The sequence below is a fragment of the Fonsecaea erecta genome, assembly GCF_001651985.1.
Source record: "Fonsecaea erecta strain CBS 125763 chromosome Unknown Scaff2, whole genome shotgun sequence".
NCBI lineage: Eukaryota > Fungi > Ascomycota > Eurotiomycetes > Chaetothyriales > Herpotrichiellaceae > Fonsecaea > Fonsecaea erecta.
The window spans coordinates 2605127-2621439 of record NW_017387245.1 but is presented as its reverse complement, the minus strand read 5'-3'; the positions used below and the strand labels follow the sequence as shown (position 1 = coordinate 2621439).

Sequence of the window (16313 nt, the reverse complement as noted above, 5' to 3'; positions counted from 1 at the left end):
AGTCACAAGAGAGATAGGAAGAGACGATCAAATCAATGATATCTCTCAAGACTCTATCCAGATGGCCGATGAGTCTGTCCTAGAGATGACTTGTGGCTGTGACTGACTGATTGCCGACGGGGAGGCCTTTGGTGACGATGTCAAAAGTGGTCGAAATCACACTGCCCTATGTTGTGCAGCTTGGCATGATTCTTCCGGAACAACGTTTCTCCAGCGACAGTCTTGGAGTATAAAAATCACTCCTATGCGTCACCGTAGTTTTCTATCACGTGAACCACAACAAACACAAAATTCGCAAACTGCTCGTTTGACTCACCGAACTCGTTCCGCTTGTCCTGAAACAAGATGGCGTCTCTTATTCCGGAAGGTAGGAGTTCGGTTCGCCCCTAACTGATGAATCCCTATTAATTCCAATCTACTCGCAGAGACCAAAGCAAAAATCCATTTCGGCACTCATCCTGACCAGGTTCGCCTTGATCGCGCTACTCGGTCCTACTACCACCAACGCCGGGAGATTCGCGCCATCGAGAACTTGCAGGCACAGTGGGCTAAGCACTTCGACGAGGAAGAAGCAAAGGAGAAGAAGGCAAAGGAGGAGGCAGCTAAGGCAGCAGCAGCAAAGCAACAGGCCCCACGCCCACACCCAAGCCCAATCCGCGGCCTTCCCCCCCTTGGAACTCTCGCAGGTTTTACCCTCCGTTTCCCACGCCCGACCACTACTGCCCCCCGTCGCGCACCTCCGACCCTTCGTCGAGTCACTCGTCGTCTCCCTGAAAAGAACGAAACCGCAATCCACCAAGCCGACTTCTCTGAACACCCTACCTTCGCTGACGACTTCACTGCCACCTGCGCCCTCGATTACCACGCCTTCCTCTTCGATCGCTACGAATACTTTGCTTGCAACAACCCAAAATGCCAGCTGCATACGCAGTGCGGGATGGCGGCGACGCAAAATCCAAAAAACAAAGCATGGCAGATCTTAAACTTAGGCGGCTCCAAGAACTGAACTCGCGTCTAAAGGAAGATCTCGAGAGGCCTCGTGTCAAGGTCGCTGAAGCATCCATGAGGTATGTTGCCCAAAGCTCTTCTGCGTGGACCGTCTGCTAACCACGTCTGCTACGCAGCCTAATCAACTACTGCAACCAAACACGAGACTACATGGTACCTTCAGTCTGGGGACAGGTGGACAGGAAAGAAGATCCATACAATCCACAGAGTGGAGGAAGTGAAGGTTGTTGCGTCGTCATGTAATCGAGTTCTGTTGAAGCTGTTCGGACTGGGTCGCAAAAGGACACAATGGAGCACGCAAAGAGGGGTGTGTGGTATGATATTGATCGAGTCAAAAAGCATCCGGCGCAAAAAAGGCGTTCACACAGTTGTCAAAGTCACGCAACATTGCAACAGGTTTTTATGTCAACCGTTGAGGGGAGAGGCAGCACGGAGTATTGATGTACGTTGCGCTGCGCTTTGTCCCTGGTTACAAATTCAGCTTCTTCTTGTCTTGTCGAGACTTCGACAAAGATTTCTCTTGTGAGGATTGTGTAGGAGGCGACCTGAATGCATTTCCAATCCAAATTGATTTCCATAAACTACCACGCTTTGCTGCACAAGTCTGTCCTGGCACCGCAACTCTTAAACTTAGCATGAGCCTGATTGCAGCCTATTGGATCAATCACAGTCCATCTCTCCCTTGGTTCGCTTTCCAATGCTTTGTGAACGATATTGCGGGATAAGAATGGCGTCCTGCCCTCACGACTCAAATCACGTTCATGGCAATCTGCGCCCATCCAATCCCACATTGTACGGAACGGGTTGGGAATTTCCCGTCTGCCCTAGCAGTAGGGCACACACCGAGTGCGCAGGGGGGGAAAAACACCCCCTTACTTCGGAGACGCAAGCGACCTTCCCTTTTCTTCCTCGCTTAGGGACCAATTCGCGATAACGAGTGAGACAAAGAACCAACGAGACGCAAGTGACTAAATTCGGGGGGCCCTCATGGACTAAAATAATGATCAAGCACGTTGCAACCGAATTGCTGGGTACGTATTATCATCCTCGGGTGAACAAGCAAGCCGTTATTATTATGTGGCCGTGGGATGGGGCAGCAGCCCCTAATCATTACGTGGTGGACGGAGCACTTCGGTACTACTCGGTCGACGGTTTGCTGGGGAATGCCCCCGAACAAAAAAGAATACGGGGGTCAACTACTGATAGCTACAGTAATTACCTCCTCATACGCAGTACGAGCACGCCCCCAGGTTACACCCCGGAGTGCCAAATCAGGGCCTCGAAGCAATCAGCTAAGCTAGACTCCCCTCTCGTTTGGGCACCTGTAGTAGGCCTGACTTCTGGGGGATGTGCTCTTACCCCTATTGTGTACATTGCTAGCTGGATTTCCCCTGGGAGCACGCCTAGAATTATTACGCTATTGCTTCTGACCAGCACGGACGACATCCACGTCGTGCTACCTGTCACTCATGTCTGAAAAATGCCCGATGGGCGGTGCGCGAAGGGGGAGAAAATTGTCCATCTCTGCGTTGAACGCCTTGTGCAACTGGCGACAGAGGATCGCATTGCAGCTGGTTTGCCCACTCTATATATCAATCCTACCGGGATTCAATCTTCCTCTTCCCGATGCTTGTGAGGTCGTTGTTTGCTCTTCGCAGCTACCGAGGTTGTCCCAGCGTCGTCTTGAACGCAAAAATTCCAATCGAGCCAATTGAGAGTTTGGAACTGGTCGGCCATGCACGGTACAGACTCGGACGACGGGTCTGGCAAGGTGTGGTGGTTCCCTCCTGCCTGCGTATGAAAAAAAGGCGGATCGACCGTGGAGATTTCAACGAAGTGAACATCAGCGGGCCCAGGAGCATTGTGCATATGGCCAGCGTCCTCCTAATACTGAGACTGGAGTGGTTGTTGCTGCTGCTGCTGCTGCCACTGCTGCGGCTGCACCAATTCGGCTTGTTGTGAAGGGATGTCGCGGTTGCTGTCGTTGCTAATGGTGTTGCTAATATTGTTCCTGCTGTCGCCAGCCTCGTGATTCTTTGCCCTGTCGACAATAGTTGAGGCGGTTTTGGCGAATTCTTCGCTCTTGGTCAACAGGATGCTTTCCGAGAACAGGTACTCGATTCGCCCAAACATCCCTGCACACATTGGATAAACGCAACATCGGTCGTGGCAGAGACCGACATCGGGTTTGTCGCTATATGCGAGAAAAGGGTTATGGTCGCGGTGAGTGGACAGTAGATGACAAACCAGTTTGGGGCGTAACTCTCTATGTCGATATGCTGTGTCAATACACATTGATCGAGCTCCCTCAAGAGAGTCTGCGGCCAGCTGATCTATTGCATACCTCCGCGAGGAGTCCAGGATACTTCTCGCCACTCGGTCCTTGTACAAGGTGTTTTGCAGCCGAGATGCCTTTTCCAGCGAGATAACACAGCCATAACAGATATACTCCAGCACAAGTCGTTGATGGAATGACACCATCGAGGTCATTTTCGTCTCCCGGAGCATTCTCCAGCCTTCCAGCGCATCTTCGCCCGCGTCCGTGGTTGCGGAGCGCCGCCATTGCTTGAGCTCGTCGTACCGCTCCATCACGTTTGGGCTCTCATCTCGGGAGCCTGCATGAGTGACGTGGTCGAATACAGAGTTTTGATGACGCGGGAGCAGATTCGAGAGTATCGGGTCACGTTGAGGAAGAAGTCGAGCAGCTCCTTCGACCCATAACTACCACAGTCGGGTTCGTAGTGATGATGAAGATGACGGAATAGATGGCGAGGAAATGGGCAGGAGATGTCACTGTCATCAAGCAGCGAGGGGCAACCGGTACGAAACGCAATTGTCTTGTCGAGACAGTGCAGACTCCAGATCTTCCATATCGAGGTCGGATAGATTCCACGCCTTTGACGAGGATTTGTGCAAACCGAGACCCGTGGCCAAGCGCACTGCGATGGCACAGTAGATGTACTCTGGCTGCGGCCCTCCAACACCCTGTGCAAACACAGTCTTCAGGGCAAATATCTGCACGGCCTGCAGCGATGTCTTCTGATACATCAGGCCCGACTGTACCGAGACGGTAATGTCGAAGTAGGCCCAGGCTTCATGTTCTGAGTCGCGAAAGGACTTGGGCGTCCCGGCAGAGATGCAGGGCTCGACAGCCCAGTGCGAGAACGACATTGTACAAGGCATACCACGTCCTGTCACAGCTGCCAGGGTCGTCCCAATACCGACCGCAGACTTCTCGAAAGCCCGACTCTCGGATGATAGGCCACAGCCACTGTTTGGAAAAATACACATTGATATATCGCTTGGCAAGTCAATCGGCAGGAGGTCGGAATGGGGGCGGCCGATCTGGTGTCCAGTCTCTCTTCCTGTACCCCTCGTATCGGCAGTCTCAACTGTGACAGAATGTTGGTCACCATTTCCTTCAGTTTGTCCAGGCCGAGGTGGTCGTCGGTCCGTTGAGAGCGCCAGTTCAAACCAGGATCCGTGAGGAGAGACATGCCACAGGAGGATCCTGCGTATTCCTGCCCATATTCCCCACTCATGAGACCGGAATTGTCGTCCTGGAAGGTCCTGACATGTTGGAGGCCCACAGGATCTCGTCGACCATATCTGTTCTCCCCGGACTGGAGGGAAACAGAGCGTAATGTTCAGGCAGGGTGCCCGCCAATCCCGGCGACTGGCGGGAACTTCGTCGCTCGGGCTGCACGGGCGACATGATCTCTGAGCTCAGTCTAGCTCTCTCGAAAGGCACAGGATCATTATGGCGTTCGATGGCGGGTCGAGGAGAACCCGTGCGTCGGTATGGGTCGATGACCATAAGCGCCATCTTCACCGGCAGGGGAACTTCCTGCTGGACGCTCAGGACGTGGCAAGAATCGATGGGATTGACAAGAAGATGCCATTCGGAAACCCGTCTAGTTATTTTGAATCTAACCTTCTCGCTGACCTCGAGGGCAAAGTTCGAAGTTGAAAGCTACCGGTGCAACTGCGCATGTCAGACCACAATTTGGATCTCGCCGTCGTTTGTGCATGTCTCTCAAAACTCCAGAGGCACGCAGGCTAGGGATCCTAGACAATGTCGTCAGTGATATGGGAATAGAGTAGATTAGTCATGGATAAAACCTCTTTCCCAACTAGGTTAGTGTCTATTGTACTAGAAGAGCGCATCTAATACGCCGCGCTGGAGTGAACCAAGCTAGCTACAAAAACGGCTAATGACTTTTCAGGAAGCAGAAGGTGAGTCGAGGGTGAGCAAGGAGCTTTTTCTTGTGCATCAATTTATCACTCAGCAATGATCTCTTCCCACAAAGACTGTCTTCAGTGTCATCGCTGCTAAGCAGCCTTTCCCCCCAACATTTGAAATATATCTGCATAAACTTCGTCCCCTTAGACACCAGGCGAAGATCTCGCCGCAGGTCTGCCGGGCTTCCCAGAATCATCACCAAAGGATGGTAGGCGAGGCTTCTTCCGTGGTCAAGGTGCCGCGGATTGCAATCGCATTCTGTACGCAATGTAAATGGAACTTGAGGGCTGCCTATGTGAGTTTCTCAATGCTTGGTGCTGCCACCCTGATGTGCCTCTGAGATGAAGCCTTTCTGTTGCACGACCGTCCCTCTCTCCATCGCTTTATGCATGCTGACACATTTCATGTAGTACGCTCAAGAATTGCTCCAGACTTTTGGCACTAGCATTGGCGAGATTGCTTTGATTCCATCGACTGGGGGGTTATTCACTGTCACAGTCACAACAACCCCTGTTGTTGATAGTGCTTTGAATGGCAATGTTGCAACAGCGGCGTCACCAACGCTAGCGACCGATACAGTGATATGGGACCGAAAGACCGAAGGCGGATTTCCAGAAACCAAAGAATTGAAGAACCGGGTTCGCAATATTATCGAACCCGGCAGGGATCTTGGGCATATTGATCGGAGCCTGAAAAAGGGCAGCTCACAGCCAACCCAAGCAGAGGCCGACAACCCTGAGCCGAAGCCAGACGCCAATGTCAACCGGGACCAACAAAGGGTGCAAGAAGGATGCGAGGACTGCAAGTAATCTACCAGGTCTAACGGCCCTAGCCCGCGCAATGCGTCACCAACTCCTGCTTCTCCGAAGGCAAAAGTTGAGGTCGTGGCGACTCGAAGACTTCGTAGACCAAAACGCTTCCGTGCTCTTCCACCCGTCGCTTCTCAGCCAGACCCACAGCTCCTCCGGTCGTGGAAACGATGTGCCAACGTGACTGTCTACTCTTCTGGAAACCCGCTGGTCGGGAGGATCACGAACTGATGTCAGTCAGCCCGGTTCTGTGAAAGTCCGTCTTCGTTTGTCCGAGCACGCTTCTGTGGAGAGAGACGGAATTACGATCCGGGCTAGAATGCCTTTGGATTGGTGAATGTCTACGACCTGTGCATTTGACCTATTTCACAGTTTCTATCCAGAATGCCCCGGGAAAATCAGCATTGCATAAAGATCAGAAACCACCAATTCATCCTTAAGAAGGCGGCAACTTCGTCCCATCCTGGCCAAAATCCTTGGGAAACTCTGGACCCCAAACGGACACGGGGCCAGCAACTTCCCTCCTTGTGGGAGAGTCTCCATTCACGACATCCCCGTCGGCATAGTGCTCGATCTTGAATCCGCTGGGGTCCTGCCAGTAGTCGAAGATCTGGCTGCCCAGGATGTGCCGTCCGACACCCCAGACGTTCTTCCACTTGTTCTTGGCTAGCCACTGGTGACCGAGCAGCTGGGTGTCGAAGTCGGCCACCTCGTACGAGCTGTGGTGGATGTACGTCTCGGCGACCTCCGGGGCCGCACGCTGCATGAACATGATGTGGTGGTCGACCCACTCTGGTCCGAGGTCCAGGTGCATGAAGGTCAGAACGTCGATGTTGGAGAACTGTGGGTGCCACAGGATATCGCTGTGCACGAAGTTGAAGTTGGTGGTATAGAACTCGAGTTCCTCGTCAAACTCCTTGCACACGTACCCAAAGTGGCCCAGCTTGTGGACGAGGGCGGGTCCCTCGTGGTACCGTTGGAACTGCCCGAGACGTTTCTTCTCAAAGGGGGTATTGAACGGGCCATGCGAGTCATGCGTCGCCGTGGGTATGCCCTGGTTTGCGTCGACCTCGCGCTCCTGCTGGCCGTACACGACGTGCATGAAGGTGCCGTTCGGTCGCGCGATGGTGACCTGTTGGCCGCCCCCGGGGGCTCCGTCAAGAGTCTTGACCGTGGCCCCGGGCAATTTGGCGGCCTTTTCGAATTCCTTCCTGTCTCTGGCCACAAAGGCCGGGCCCATGAACTTGGCCCGTCCCGAGTTGGACTTGCTTGCGACATAGACGTAGGGGTCGCGGCCATAGCCGCGGAAATAGATGGTGTTGTTCCCATCCCTCTTCTCCTCGACGAAACCAAAGTCCTTCGAGAACTTTGCGAACTTGTTGAGGTCCGGGTGCTCAAAGTAGACGTGGCCCAGGCGGACCAGCTGGACCTTGGACGGGTCGTTCTTCACTTCGACGATCGGCATGTTTGGGGTGACGCGCTCGCGGAGGAATCGAGGAAGGTAAGAAAGCACGTCGAGAGCGTTGACCATGCTTTACCTCGATCTGGTTTCAATGGTGTCTTTACAGAAGAGGTGAAAGCGTAGAGCTTGTGGGTGGGCGTTTCTGTCTCGCTTCCACGACTCCTTCCCTCAATATCTATTTTTCATCCCTTGCCAATAGGGACCTGGTTCCTCTTCCCAGCTGACGTGTTCAGTCACATTGCTCGGCTGCATGGCTAGACGATCGGCGAGAGGGCAATATCGTGCTCTGAGCCTCGATACAAAGGCAGTGCACAGATACCGCATTCTGAAAAGGCACGGGAGGTTGTGTGTCAGTCCCGCCTCCGCCCCGCAATGGGACAACATTTTGCTTGGGGGTCGCCTAAAACAACAACCCGTCCCAAAAGGCGCCGGAGAGGCACTATGGTGAATTGGCACAATTCCCACCGTTGATGTCGGAATGTTATTCGCCCGCGACACAGTGGTCGATCGCGTGAACGAAAAGTCGCCCAAAACCCTCGGCAGAGCACCTGGAAGTATGTCTCTTCGCAAGGCTGAGAGAATACGGGGCATGTCGGTAAACCCACATCTATGTACACTGCAGCGAAGCCCACGAAGAGTCAGAATTCAGCGGTCTGCACAACACCAACCACATCTTGGCTACAATGAAGGCATACATTCAGCTAATTCGATAATCTGCTCTATCTCCATTCCTTTGATGCGAAATGTCAACGAATCCCCGCTCGGATCATCCTAGTCCATCAACATCGACAAAGCCAATGTCCCGGTTCCACCGAGCTTGCACCTTTACAAGAATCTACTAAATGAATGGTAGACCATCGAGACCAGAACTCGGAGGAATGTCAACCTGAAGACACCGAGCAGAGGACGAGGATGTCAGCAGAGACGTCTGGGTAACCATTTGCAGGTTCGTGGGGCGGAGTTTCGTGGTTATCTCACATTGACTGACTCACAATACGGCTTGTTTTCCCTCTGGGAAGAGAATTCTGTTCCTCAGCACTCCGATGCCAGTGATTTGGATGTCTACAACGTCCTCGTGGCTCAAGAACCGTCTCGGAGATTTGAACGCACCAACTCCCGCAGGAGTGCCCGTCATGACGGCCGTGTATGCTGGAATGGTTGTGCCTGCATTTTGAGGGTAATTAGTTTGCTGCAGCTAGATTCGGGTCGGAAGTAAAGTGTTTTTGGGAAAGGACGGGTTTCCTATATCCCCCCTGCCGCCCGAGGAATCACTCACTCTGGCTCATGAAGCTCAAAATCTGTGCAGGCGAGAACACCATGTCCTTTTTGACGTCGGCATCTTGCATGACCTCTCCATTGACCTTGGTGACAATCTTGACCTCCTCACTCTGCTGGATGACTTCAGCGCTGACGAGGACAGGCCCGATAGGCGCGAACTTGTCAAATGCCTTTGCGTAGAAAAACTGTCCTCCATTCTGCGCGGGCAGCTGGAACACCCGGCACGACAGATCGTTTCCGATCGTGTAGCCGAGAATATAAGATTCTGCGTCTTTCGGAGACACGTCGCGGCATACTTTGGACGTGACGAAAACCAGTTCTCCCTGGCCAGGATCAAATGTCAACTATGCCCTTGCCCTTCGACAATTTACCTCCCTTCATGACGGGAAATGGGCAGCTTGCTTACCTCCCAATCGGGGAAATTGGAAGCACAGTATCTGCTCATGTGGATGTCCTCTTCGGGAGCGGCGAGCGCTGCAGCAGGCTTTGTCCATAACGGTGGATTGGCAGGAATGTTGAGCTGCAAACGGCAACCGAGTCAGCCAACACTGCAGTCCCGAGTCTCCATAGCCGGGGTCCATCTATCTATACCTTTGCTTCCTTCGCATGGCTTCGGTAATTCAAACCCACTGAATATATAGGCTGGTCGTACCGTGGAAGTGGTGGAAGAAGCTAAGATACCGCCGTCCAGCTGTGTTAGCATGGTGCAGGACGGAAGCTGTTTCAGATCCATAAAATCCCAGAGAAGGAAACCTGTGTATACCTTGCCCACTGTTGCAGTGACTTTGTCTTTGCCTGCAATGAGGTCGTTGAACGAAGAGTAAGCCTGGATGGGAGTTCCTGGTTCTGGGAGCACAGTGGCCTCGACGCCCAAATCTGCAAAATACTTTGCTTTTCCCTCATCCTCTGATTCGAAGCAGAGCAGTCTCGAAAACGGCAGCATCGTGATCGCTACCAATTCTGCAAGCTCTAAGAGAGGAGGAGTGCTTTCGATTGTCCCTATCACGCCCCCGTACAAGTAGTATCATTGGCACCGGGGGCTGGGGCATGAAATTCGTGGCCTTGTGAGCACCTGCATCCCACATCGAGGCGTTGGGACCATGAAGCGGCATTCCGCCCTGACCGGCCGCTTATGTGCCCCGTATTTTCTCAGCCTCGTCTGCAACTCGCCGCACTACCGCCTCAGACAGCCAGATCCGGCCACCAGACTCGAACTGAGTGTTTCCAGAAGGAGGTGTGGTCCCGGGTACGCACTTTGAAGTCATGCTTCTGATACCTCGGCCAGGAGGTCAAAAAATCAGCCCACACTTTTCACGGCTGCTCGGTGTGCCGCCCTGCGTCCCGCATTGTCCCGCATCGCCATGGGTGGAACAAGCTCACCCTAAATCCTACATGAGACGACGAGGCTCAAGGACCAGGCAAAAAAGCAATGGTGATTATAGAAGTGGGAAAGCCTGAAGCACAACAGGCTTGCAGGATGGTCTGTCCCACGCCCGTAGCAGGGCTCGGAATAACAACTTTGGGCTGAAGCAAGGATTTCCATGACTATTCAGCGTTCAAGCTCTACCAACATGTCAGCAACGTGAAGCAATCCCAGCCAGGCGAATTCAGTTGGGTCGGTGGCGGATCCGTTATGATTGCAGACTCCGAGCCATTCGTGTCCGGGGACAGCCTTGCCAGCGATGGCACTGCTGTCAATCCTAACCCTCGAGACGACACCATCATGCACCGTCGTGGCCGCTGCCGTCCCAAAGCATCACTGCGAGGGGCTCAAGGCGAGCCGTTAGTTGCATGTACATGTGTCTCAGGACAAAGAGAAGCGCTTAATTGGGAACCTTGGCTGAAAGTCCAGCCCAAAAAAACCAGAAGGAAACAGTTTAGCTAATGCACCTCTACGCGTCGAACAGCCGGCTAGCGACTCAAAGAAGCCCCAAAGCTCATCATCCATCCTTGAAAGAGCCTGCCTCTGACCTGTGAGATCCACATTGAGCGACGACGGAAGACCTGAAAAAGGCGGAAAAGGCCACAGCTCTCTGAACGGGCGTCCAAGGTCAAGAAAGGCTCTGTCGAGTGCTGCTCGCTGTCTGTAGCAGGAGTCCTGGTCATCTTTTATTGCCGGTTCATCACGATAACCCAGAGTTCATCCTAGTGGTGGATCTATGGATACGCAGTTCTCGCCCCATGTTTCTGCGAAAAGTGCCTGGACTGGCTTTAAAGGAAGACACTGACATGGGCCGGGGATGATAGGTCACAGCATAATAACTGCCATCCTCGAGAACAAAGAGAGGCTTTATTAAGTTTCCTAAGCCTGAATGCTCATACTCAATGTCGACCATTCCGCACGTATCGACTCGGCCGCAAGATTATGGTCTCTGCCTGAGAGCCTGGAAGGAGTCAAAGTCTTCGACCGATCAAGAGGGCGAGATTGTTTGTTTAAGGGCAGTTGAGTATTCAGGACGCGGATGCGAATGAGCATGAGCGCTCAAATCGGTGACATGGGTAGGCATAGTTGACTGAGTTCCAAGAGACGCTTGGGAAGAGGAACCCGCGACCGCTGACAAGAAGGTAGCAAGATCCTGGGAATTAATGTATTACTCTGCTATAGTAGCAGGAACGGCTGTGGCTTTTGAGAACACCAGACTAAGCTTAGAACGCCTCTTCATGAATCTTCTTCCCCAGCCCCCCAAACAGCAGATTGTTGGGACGCTTTATATGGGCGTAGTATTCTCCAGATCGACACAACTGGCGGCTCTGTCTTCTCTGTAGGCCACAAAACCAACCGTCACCCATTAGGGCAGGGGTGGAGGAAGAGCGCTTGATGAGAGGCGGCAAGACCTTGTAAACGTGGCACGCCGTATGGTAATATGGTCTGCAATGGCGTCCGGCGTGGGCCAGGTCACCATCGCATATGGCATGCCGGAAGAAGTCTGAGAGATAAATGGTGTGCGCCCGGATTGAAATTGGCAAGAGGTTTTAGAGCAGACGGACTTCGTGCACCCTTTGCTGCCTCCACATGCTCCAACCTTGCAACACAGCCGACACAGCACGGCACATAGATGCGTGAGGTCCATTCGCGGGTCCAGCAAGAGCAGTGATATCAGCTCACTTATACATGGGAACAGGTGGAGGGCTCGACCATTGTCGATGTCACGTTTTCACCGCCTTCTTCCGGGCAGAGGGACAGAGGACTTTGCAGAGGCCGCACCAGGTTCCTGAGGATCCTGCACAACGCGTTGTGAACGGGTGGATAGTTGACCCTCCTTCTCGGAATCATAGCTCATGCCTCGACTGACGGGGGAGGAGTGTCATTTCTTCCTCAGCTTCTTCCCGACGTATTTCTGGATGCGTTTGTCGCTCATGATGAATCCCGTAACGGCCACGCCCAAGAACAGCTTGGAGGCGGCCGCTGCTCCGTTGGGAGCTGTAGTTGTGGTGTCCGAATGCGTCGAGGCAGGCTTCGTCGATTTGGTGGCGAAGCTGAGTTCCGAGTGTGCAGGCGGAGACCCTGATGGGAGAGCACGATCCACCCCTTCAGGCGGTGCCGACATGGAGGATTCCGCTTCGTCTGCCTTGATTTTCTTCTTCTTCTTCTTCATCTCCTCTGCGGCAGCTCTTTCACGCTCATCCTCCTTCTCGATCCATTCCTTGACCACGTCCTCCCCGGGAAACATTCTCCGCCTCATGGCGATCCAAATCGGGACGAGCAGCTTATGAAGCCGCTCCTCTTCCTTCCTCACCCGCTCGTCGATCTTGGCCCCTGAAGTTCCGGCCCAGCTGGCCGAGCGCCATCCCTTGCCGAAATCACTCTGCACCCGGCACCACGGGTGTGCGAACCGCGACCCGACAAAGTTGCGTGACACCATGCGGTAGTTCTCAGAAGTGCCCGGCGCGAGGAGATAGATGATGGCGGCCTGTTCACGGAATTGCTTCAAATCAACGAAGAATTGCTCGTGGGACTGCTGCGGGATCAGCAGGGTGGAGAAGAAGCGTGCGTAGTTGCTGTGTGAATCTGATAGGGCGTGGATGTACCGTTGCAGGGAGGCGTGGATGATCGGGTCATCGTCTTCTGATTCGGGTGGCTGTATGAATGGTCCCAGGGAAGACATAGTTGATATGTGACGTAGACGACAGCGTCTGGTCTCTTACAGATGCTTCAATACCGGGAAGATCCCTCTTCGGGTATGTTTGGACTCTGGAGGGGAGTTGTATGAAGCTGCCTTTCTGTGAGGTTGACGGAATCTTCCGATATCTCACGAAGATTCTAACAGGCGGTGTGATGTGTTAAGAAATTGGAAGGATTTCGCTGTTGTATGTCTACGCTGGACGATGGGTCAGGATTAGGAGTTCGAGGTCCTCAAGGGCCAAGGCTCCAAGACAGCCTTGTCTACGCGGCCGTCGATCAAAGCCCGTGCCAAGCCCGCACTATGGATTTATAGACGTCTTGGTCTCGGATCTGCGCAATCTCAATGCTTGGTAAGTCCCTTTTATGGGAAGAAGTACCCAATATGCGTTCTCAATGCAGCAAAGGCGATATTTAAGGGATGGGACAAACGACCTTCACAGTCCGCGGCGAGGCAAGGCTGATCGGATAGGGACGGGAGGGACCACCGGAACGATCGTACACAAGGGCTTCTCTCAGGTACTTCCCGAAGCTCCACGGAGGCTTTCAATGCTTGGATCCTCAATATGGAACGCCGCTTTGGATTTGAGCGGCACCACTACGAGCGTCACAGTATATGGTTGTAAAGACCTGGACAAAAGGTGAAAGGGACATGCTTCGAGCGCCAAGGATTCCTTTTGATGTCCTAGAGACAAAGTTATCTTATCAGATTGAGTGCGCTGTTTGGGATCTAGCTTCAAGATCATCGCCACCAAGCTCCCTGCTGGGCGTGCACCGACTTGATGCTTCTTCACGTTTCATCGACAGCTGATCTTTTCGGATCCAACCTCGGAATCTATGAAAATTCCAAGAGACTGGGGATGACCCCCTAATGCGGCGTCGGAGCACTTTCACCCGGGGCCGAAAGTCTTGGGACGTGCACGGACGTGGACTTGGAGCATGGGACTCTCCAAAAGCTCGACATCCAGGAGAAAGTGCGGTGAGATAGCAGAACCCTCATGTGATGTGACCCCCTTGCAGCACAGTGAACCACACTTGAAAGAACTATCACGTAGGTTTGCTCGGTTCATCTGCTTCTTAGCATTGAACCGTGTGTTTCGCAAACACCCGAGACTGCATGCGGCGTACCGCGATCTCGTGAGCATTGCCATACGAACTTCTTACTTGATCTTTCCGGTGAGAGACTGCAAGTGAGGGTCAGGGTGCAAAGGATGATTGGCGCTCCTTTGTTCGGTAGGGTCGCGAGGTGCACAAGACACTCGCCAGGATGCAGCGTGATATTCGATCAAGGTTCCAGAAAATAGAGGAGGATTACGATCGGTCCGATGCAGGCTTTGACCTTTTGCAGCCACTTTACGGTCTTGCTGGAGCATGAAGTTGTGGCAGACGCTGCTCAATCTGGAACACAACCTACCAAAACCGGTGCTCGCGTTCTATTGGGAGGGATTAAGCGCCAACCACTCGTCCTGTCGAAGAGCAGCCAACAACTTCCTCCGTCTGGCGCACAGTTGGGCCAATAGCACATTGATCAACCCAGGGCGACTCGAAAGACAACCAGCCGGCGAGCAGCCGCCAAGCTGTAGGTCGCAAGGAACAAAAATGTGATTCGCTGTTTGTTTTCTTTTTCGCACAAAGCATTGGAATGTCTGTAGAGGGGTTGGAAAAGCAACCTCGGGTCGATGAGTGGCGGACGTGTTGGTCACAGGTTGCTGCTCTGCGTCTCTCTCTAAAGCAGTTGTTGCATTAGCCTTCTTTTAGTCCCCATTTAGACCCGATTAAGCCTTTGCTCCTATTGGCTTCTCGAAAATACCTCATAGTAAAAAGTCCGCTCAGATGCGGGGCTGTGGGTCTGATCCACTTCATGCCCTATGGTCCGTGCGCTGCCATCTCCACCATTCACGTTTCTGCTGTTGAGATCCAGAACCCGCCCAGGCCACTGACAATTTGTATTTGGTACTGTGAATGTTGTGATGGCCCACGGCTTCTCTTGCGTCTGCATTCGTGTTATTTACCAGGCTCTGTCGACCTCGTTTACCGATTTCATAGTGTGGAGGGATGTTCGCTTGGCCATGCAGCTACTATGCTTTCCCCACACTGCCGATGAATAGACTCCTTGCATGGCTGCAGGGTAGCTTTGTAGAGCTCTTTTGAGGGGACCCCAGCTGCGAGTTCGTTGGAACTGCTTCCAGTACCTCCTTGCTGAGGGTGCATGCATCGCCAACTGTCAGAATACCTGTGGTCAGCCAGGTGGCCAAGGTTGCCCTGTGCTTCGGTCGCTGACTTGTCCTCGGTGTCACCGGGGCATGAGATTCTAGAATCATTCTTGTGAGGAGCAAAGTAGAAACAGACCGCCAGTTCACGGTCGGACATCGCAAAAGGGATCCCTTGTTTCAAACGAACGCGGGCCGCTGTGGAGGTGTGCATCAGGTGAAAATATCTCTGCAAATAATCCCCTGGCGCAAGCTGCTTAGCGTAGCACGCGGTGCCGCCTGCATTTGACTGGCTCTACAGTCCGAACAACTCCATCGCACCTATGCAGCTTCCCCTGGTGAGCAGTGGGGGAAAGCATCAGCAATATACCAGATGCAGCACTGCACTGTCAGAGTATCATGTCATGTTTGTTTGAAGATCTCGCGGCGGGAGGAGGAGATTGGAGGAAGATGCTGTGGCGCTGGGTGGCCTGTATTCGTGTCTGTGACGGGTAAGACGTCCTCGAGCCGTGCGGCCCGCACGAGAGAACGAGATCCCCCTGTGAGCACGCCAGGGCAGCCTCAGTGTCTTGATTCAGCATCCTGTGGGATTTCCCAGCAGCCTACTTGGTCAGGACAAACACCAGAATCTGTGTGCGAGTCTCTGGGGGCTTGGAGGTTGACGTCATGTCAGCTGACGGAAGAGGGCGGCGTTCAGCCTGCGTGAAAGGGGAGAATAATAGAACGAAATGCAGATGCAGGGAAGGGCAAAAGATGACGCGCGTTAAAACGCAATATCAGGGACGCAAGTTCGAAGTCACCAATCTCGTATTCAAGATAATTACCGAAACTGCACACAACTTGTATACTAAGTAATGCCTAATTCGAAATACTTCCCGTGCATCAGATCAAAACTGGCTAAGCCAGACCCGACGTACGGCGCACGCCGTCTGGTTTGCCATTGGGTCCATTCACAAGCCAAGCGGTTCGGTGGGAATGAAAACAACGTTGAAGCAGTTCTATGGTAGGTTTTCGATGATGTAGGAGGTGCCAGAACCTGATTTCGGGAGCCCTGGCGCCGTTTGACCCGCGGCAGTTCATGGTGGGCGAAAAGGTTTGATCACAGTACCAAACAAATAATGACTTGGAAATGACAGCGCGTTCCCGTTAGATCAGGGTTCAGATGACGCGCCAGGGTCGGAGA

The 16313-nt window shown here is 53.2% G+C and overlaps 7 protein-coding genes across 7 annotated transcripts; 2 read left to right on the top strand and 5 right to left on the bottom strand.

Annotated features, from left to right (window-relative positions):
• Positions 1 to 345: 345 nt before the first annotated feature.
• On the top strand, positions 346 to 1251 carry AYL99_02701 (hypothetical protein; the record flags this gene model as incomplete). Its single annotated transcript, XM_018834217.1, has 4 exons — positions 346 to 367; positions 426 to 930; positions 990 to 1067; positions 1125 to 1251. The coding sequence occupies 4 exons, from the start codon at positions 346 to 348 to the stop codon at positions 1249 to 1251; spliced, it is 732 nt and encodes a 243-aa protein (XP_018696841.1).
• Positions 1252 to 2892: 1641 nt separating this feature from the next.
• On the bottom strand, positions 2893 to 3597 carry AYL99_02700 (hypothetical protein; the record flags this gene model as incomplete). The annotated part of the gene is made up of 1 exon (XM_018834216.1): positions 2893 to 3597. The coding sequence occupies one exon, from the start codon at positions 3595 to 3597 to the stop codon at positions 2893 to 2895; it is 705 nt and encodes a 234-aa protein (XP_018696840.1).
• Positions 3598 to 3807: 210 nt separating this feature from the next.
• AYL99_02699 (hypothetical protein) lies at positions 3808 to 4179 on the bottom strand (the record flags this gene model as incomplete). The annotated part of the gene is made up of 1 exon (XM_018834215.1): positions 3808 to 4179. One exon carries the CDS (start codon positions 4177 to 4179, stop codon positions 3808 to 3810), a length of 372 nt encoding a protein of 123 aa, XP_018696839.1.
• Positions 4180 to 5456: 1277 nt separating this feature from the next.
• On the top strand, positions 5457 to 6060 carry AYL99_02698 (hypothetical protein; the record flags this gene model as incomplete). Its single annotated transcript, XM_018834214.1, has 2 exons — positions 5457 to 5546; positions 5662 to 6060. The coding sequence occupies 2 exons, from the start codon at positions 5457 to 5459 to the stop codon at positions 6058 to 6060; spliced, it is 489 nt and encodes a 162-aa protein (XP_018696838.1).
• Positions 6061 to 6496: 436 nt separating this feature from the next.
• AYL99_02697 (hypothetical protein) lies at positions 6497 to 7591 on the bottom strand (the record flags this gene model as incomplete). Its single annotated transcript, XM_018834213.1, has 1 exon — positions 6497 to 7591. One exon carries the CDS (start codon positions 7589 to 7591, stop codon positions 6497 to 6499), a length of 1095 nt encoding a protein of 364 aa, XP_018696837.1.
• Positions 7592 to 8510: 919 nt separating this feature from the next.
• On the bottom strand, positions 8511 to 9743 carry AYL99_02696 (hypothetical protein; the record flags this gene model as incomplete). Its single annotated transcript, XM_018834212.1, has 4 exons — positions 8511 to 8686; positions 8799 to 9123; positions 9207 to 9320; positions 9453 to 9743. The coding sequence occupies 4 exons, from the start codon at positions 9741 to 9743 to the stop codon at positions 8511 to 8513; spliced, it is 906 nt and encodes a 301-aa protein (XP_018696836.1).
• Positions 9744 to 12105: 2362 nt separating this feature from the next.
• Positions 12106 to 12906, bottom strand: AYL99_02695 (hypothetical protein; the record flags this gene model as incomplete). Its single annotated transcript, XM_018834211.1, has 1 exon — positions 12106 to 12906. One exon carries the CDS (start codon positions 12904 to 12906, stop codon positions 12106 to 12108), a length of 801 nt encoding a protein of 266 aa, XP_018696835.1.
• Positions 12907 to 16313: the final 3407 nt, after the last annotated feature.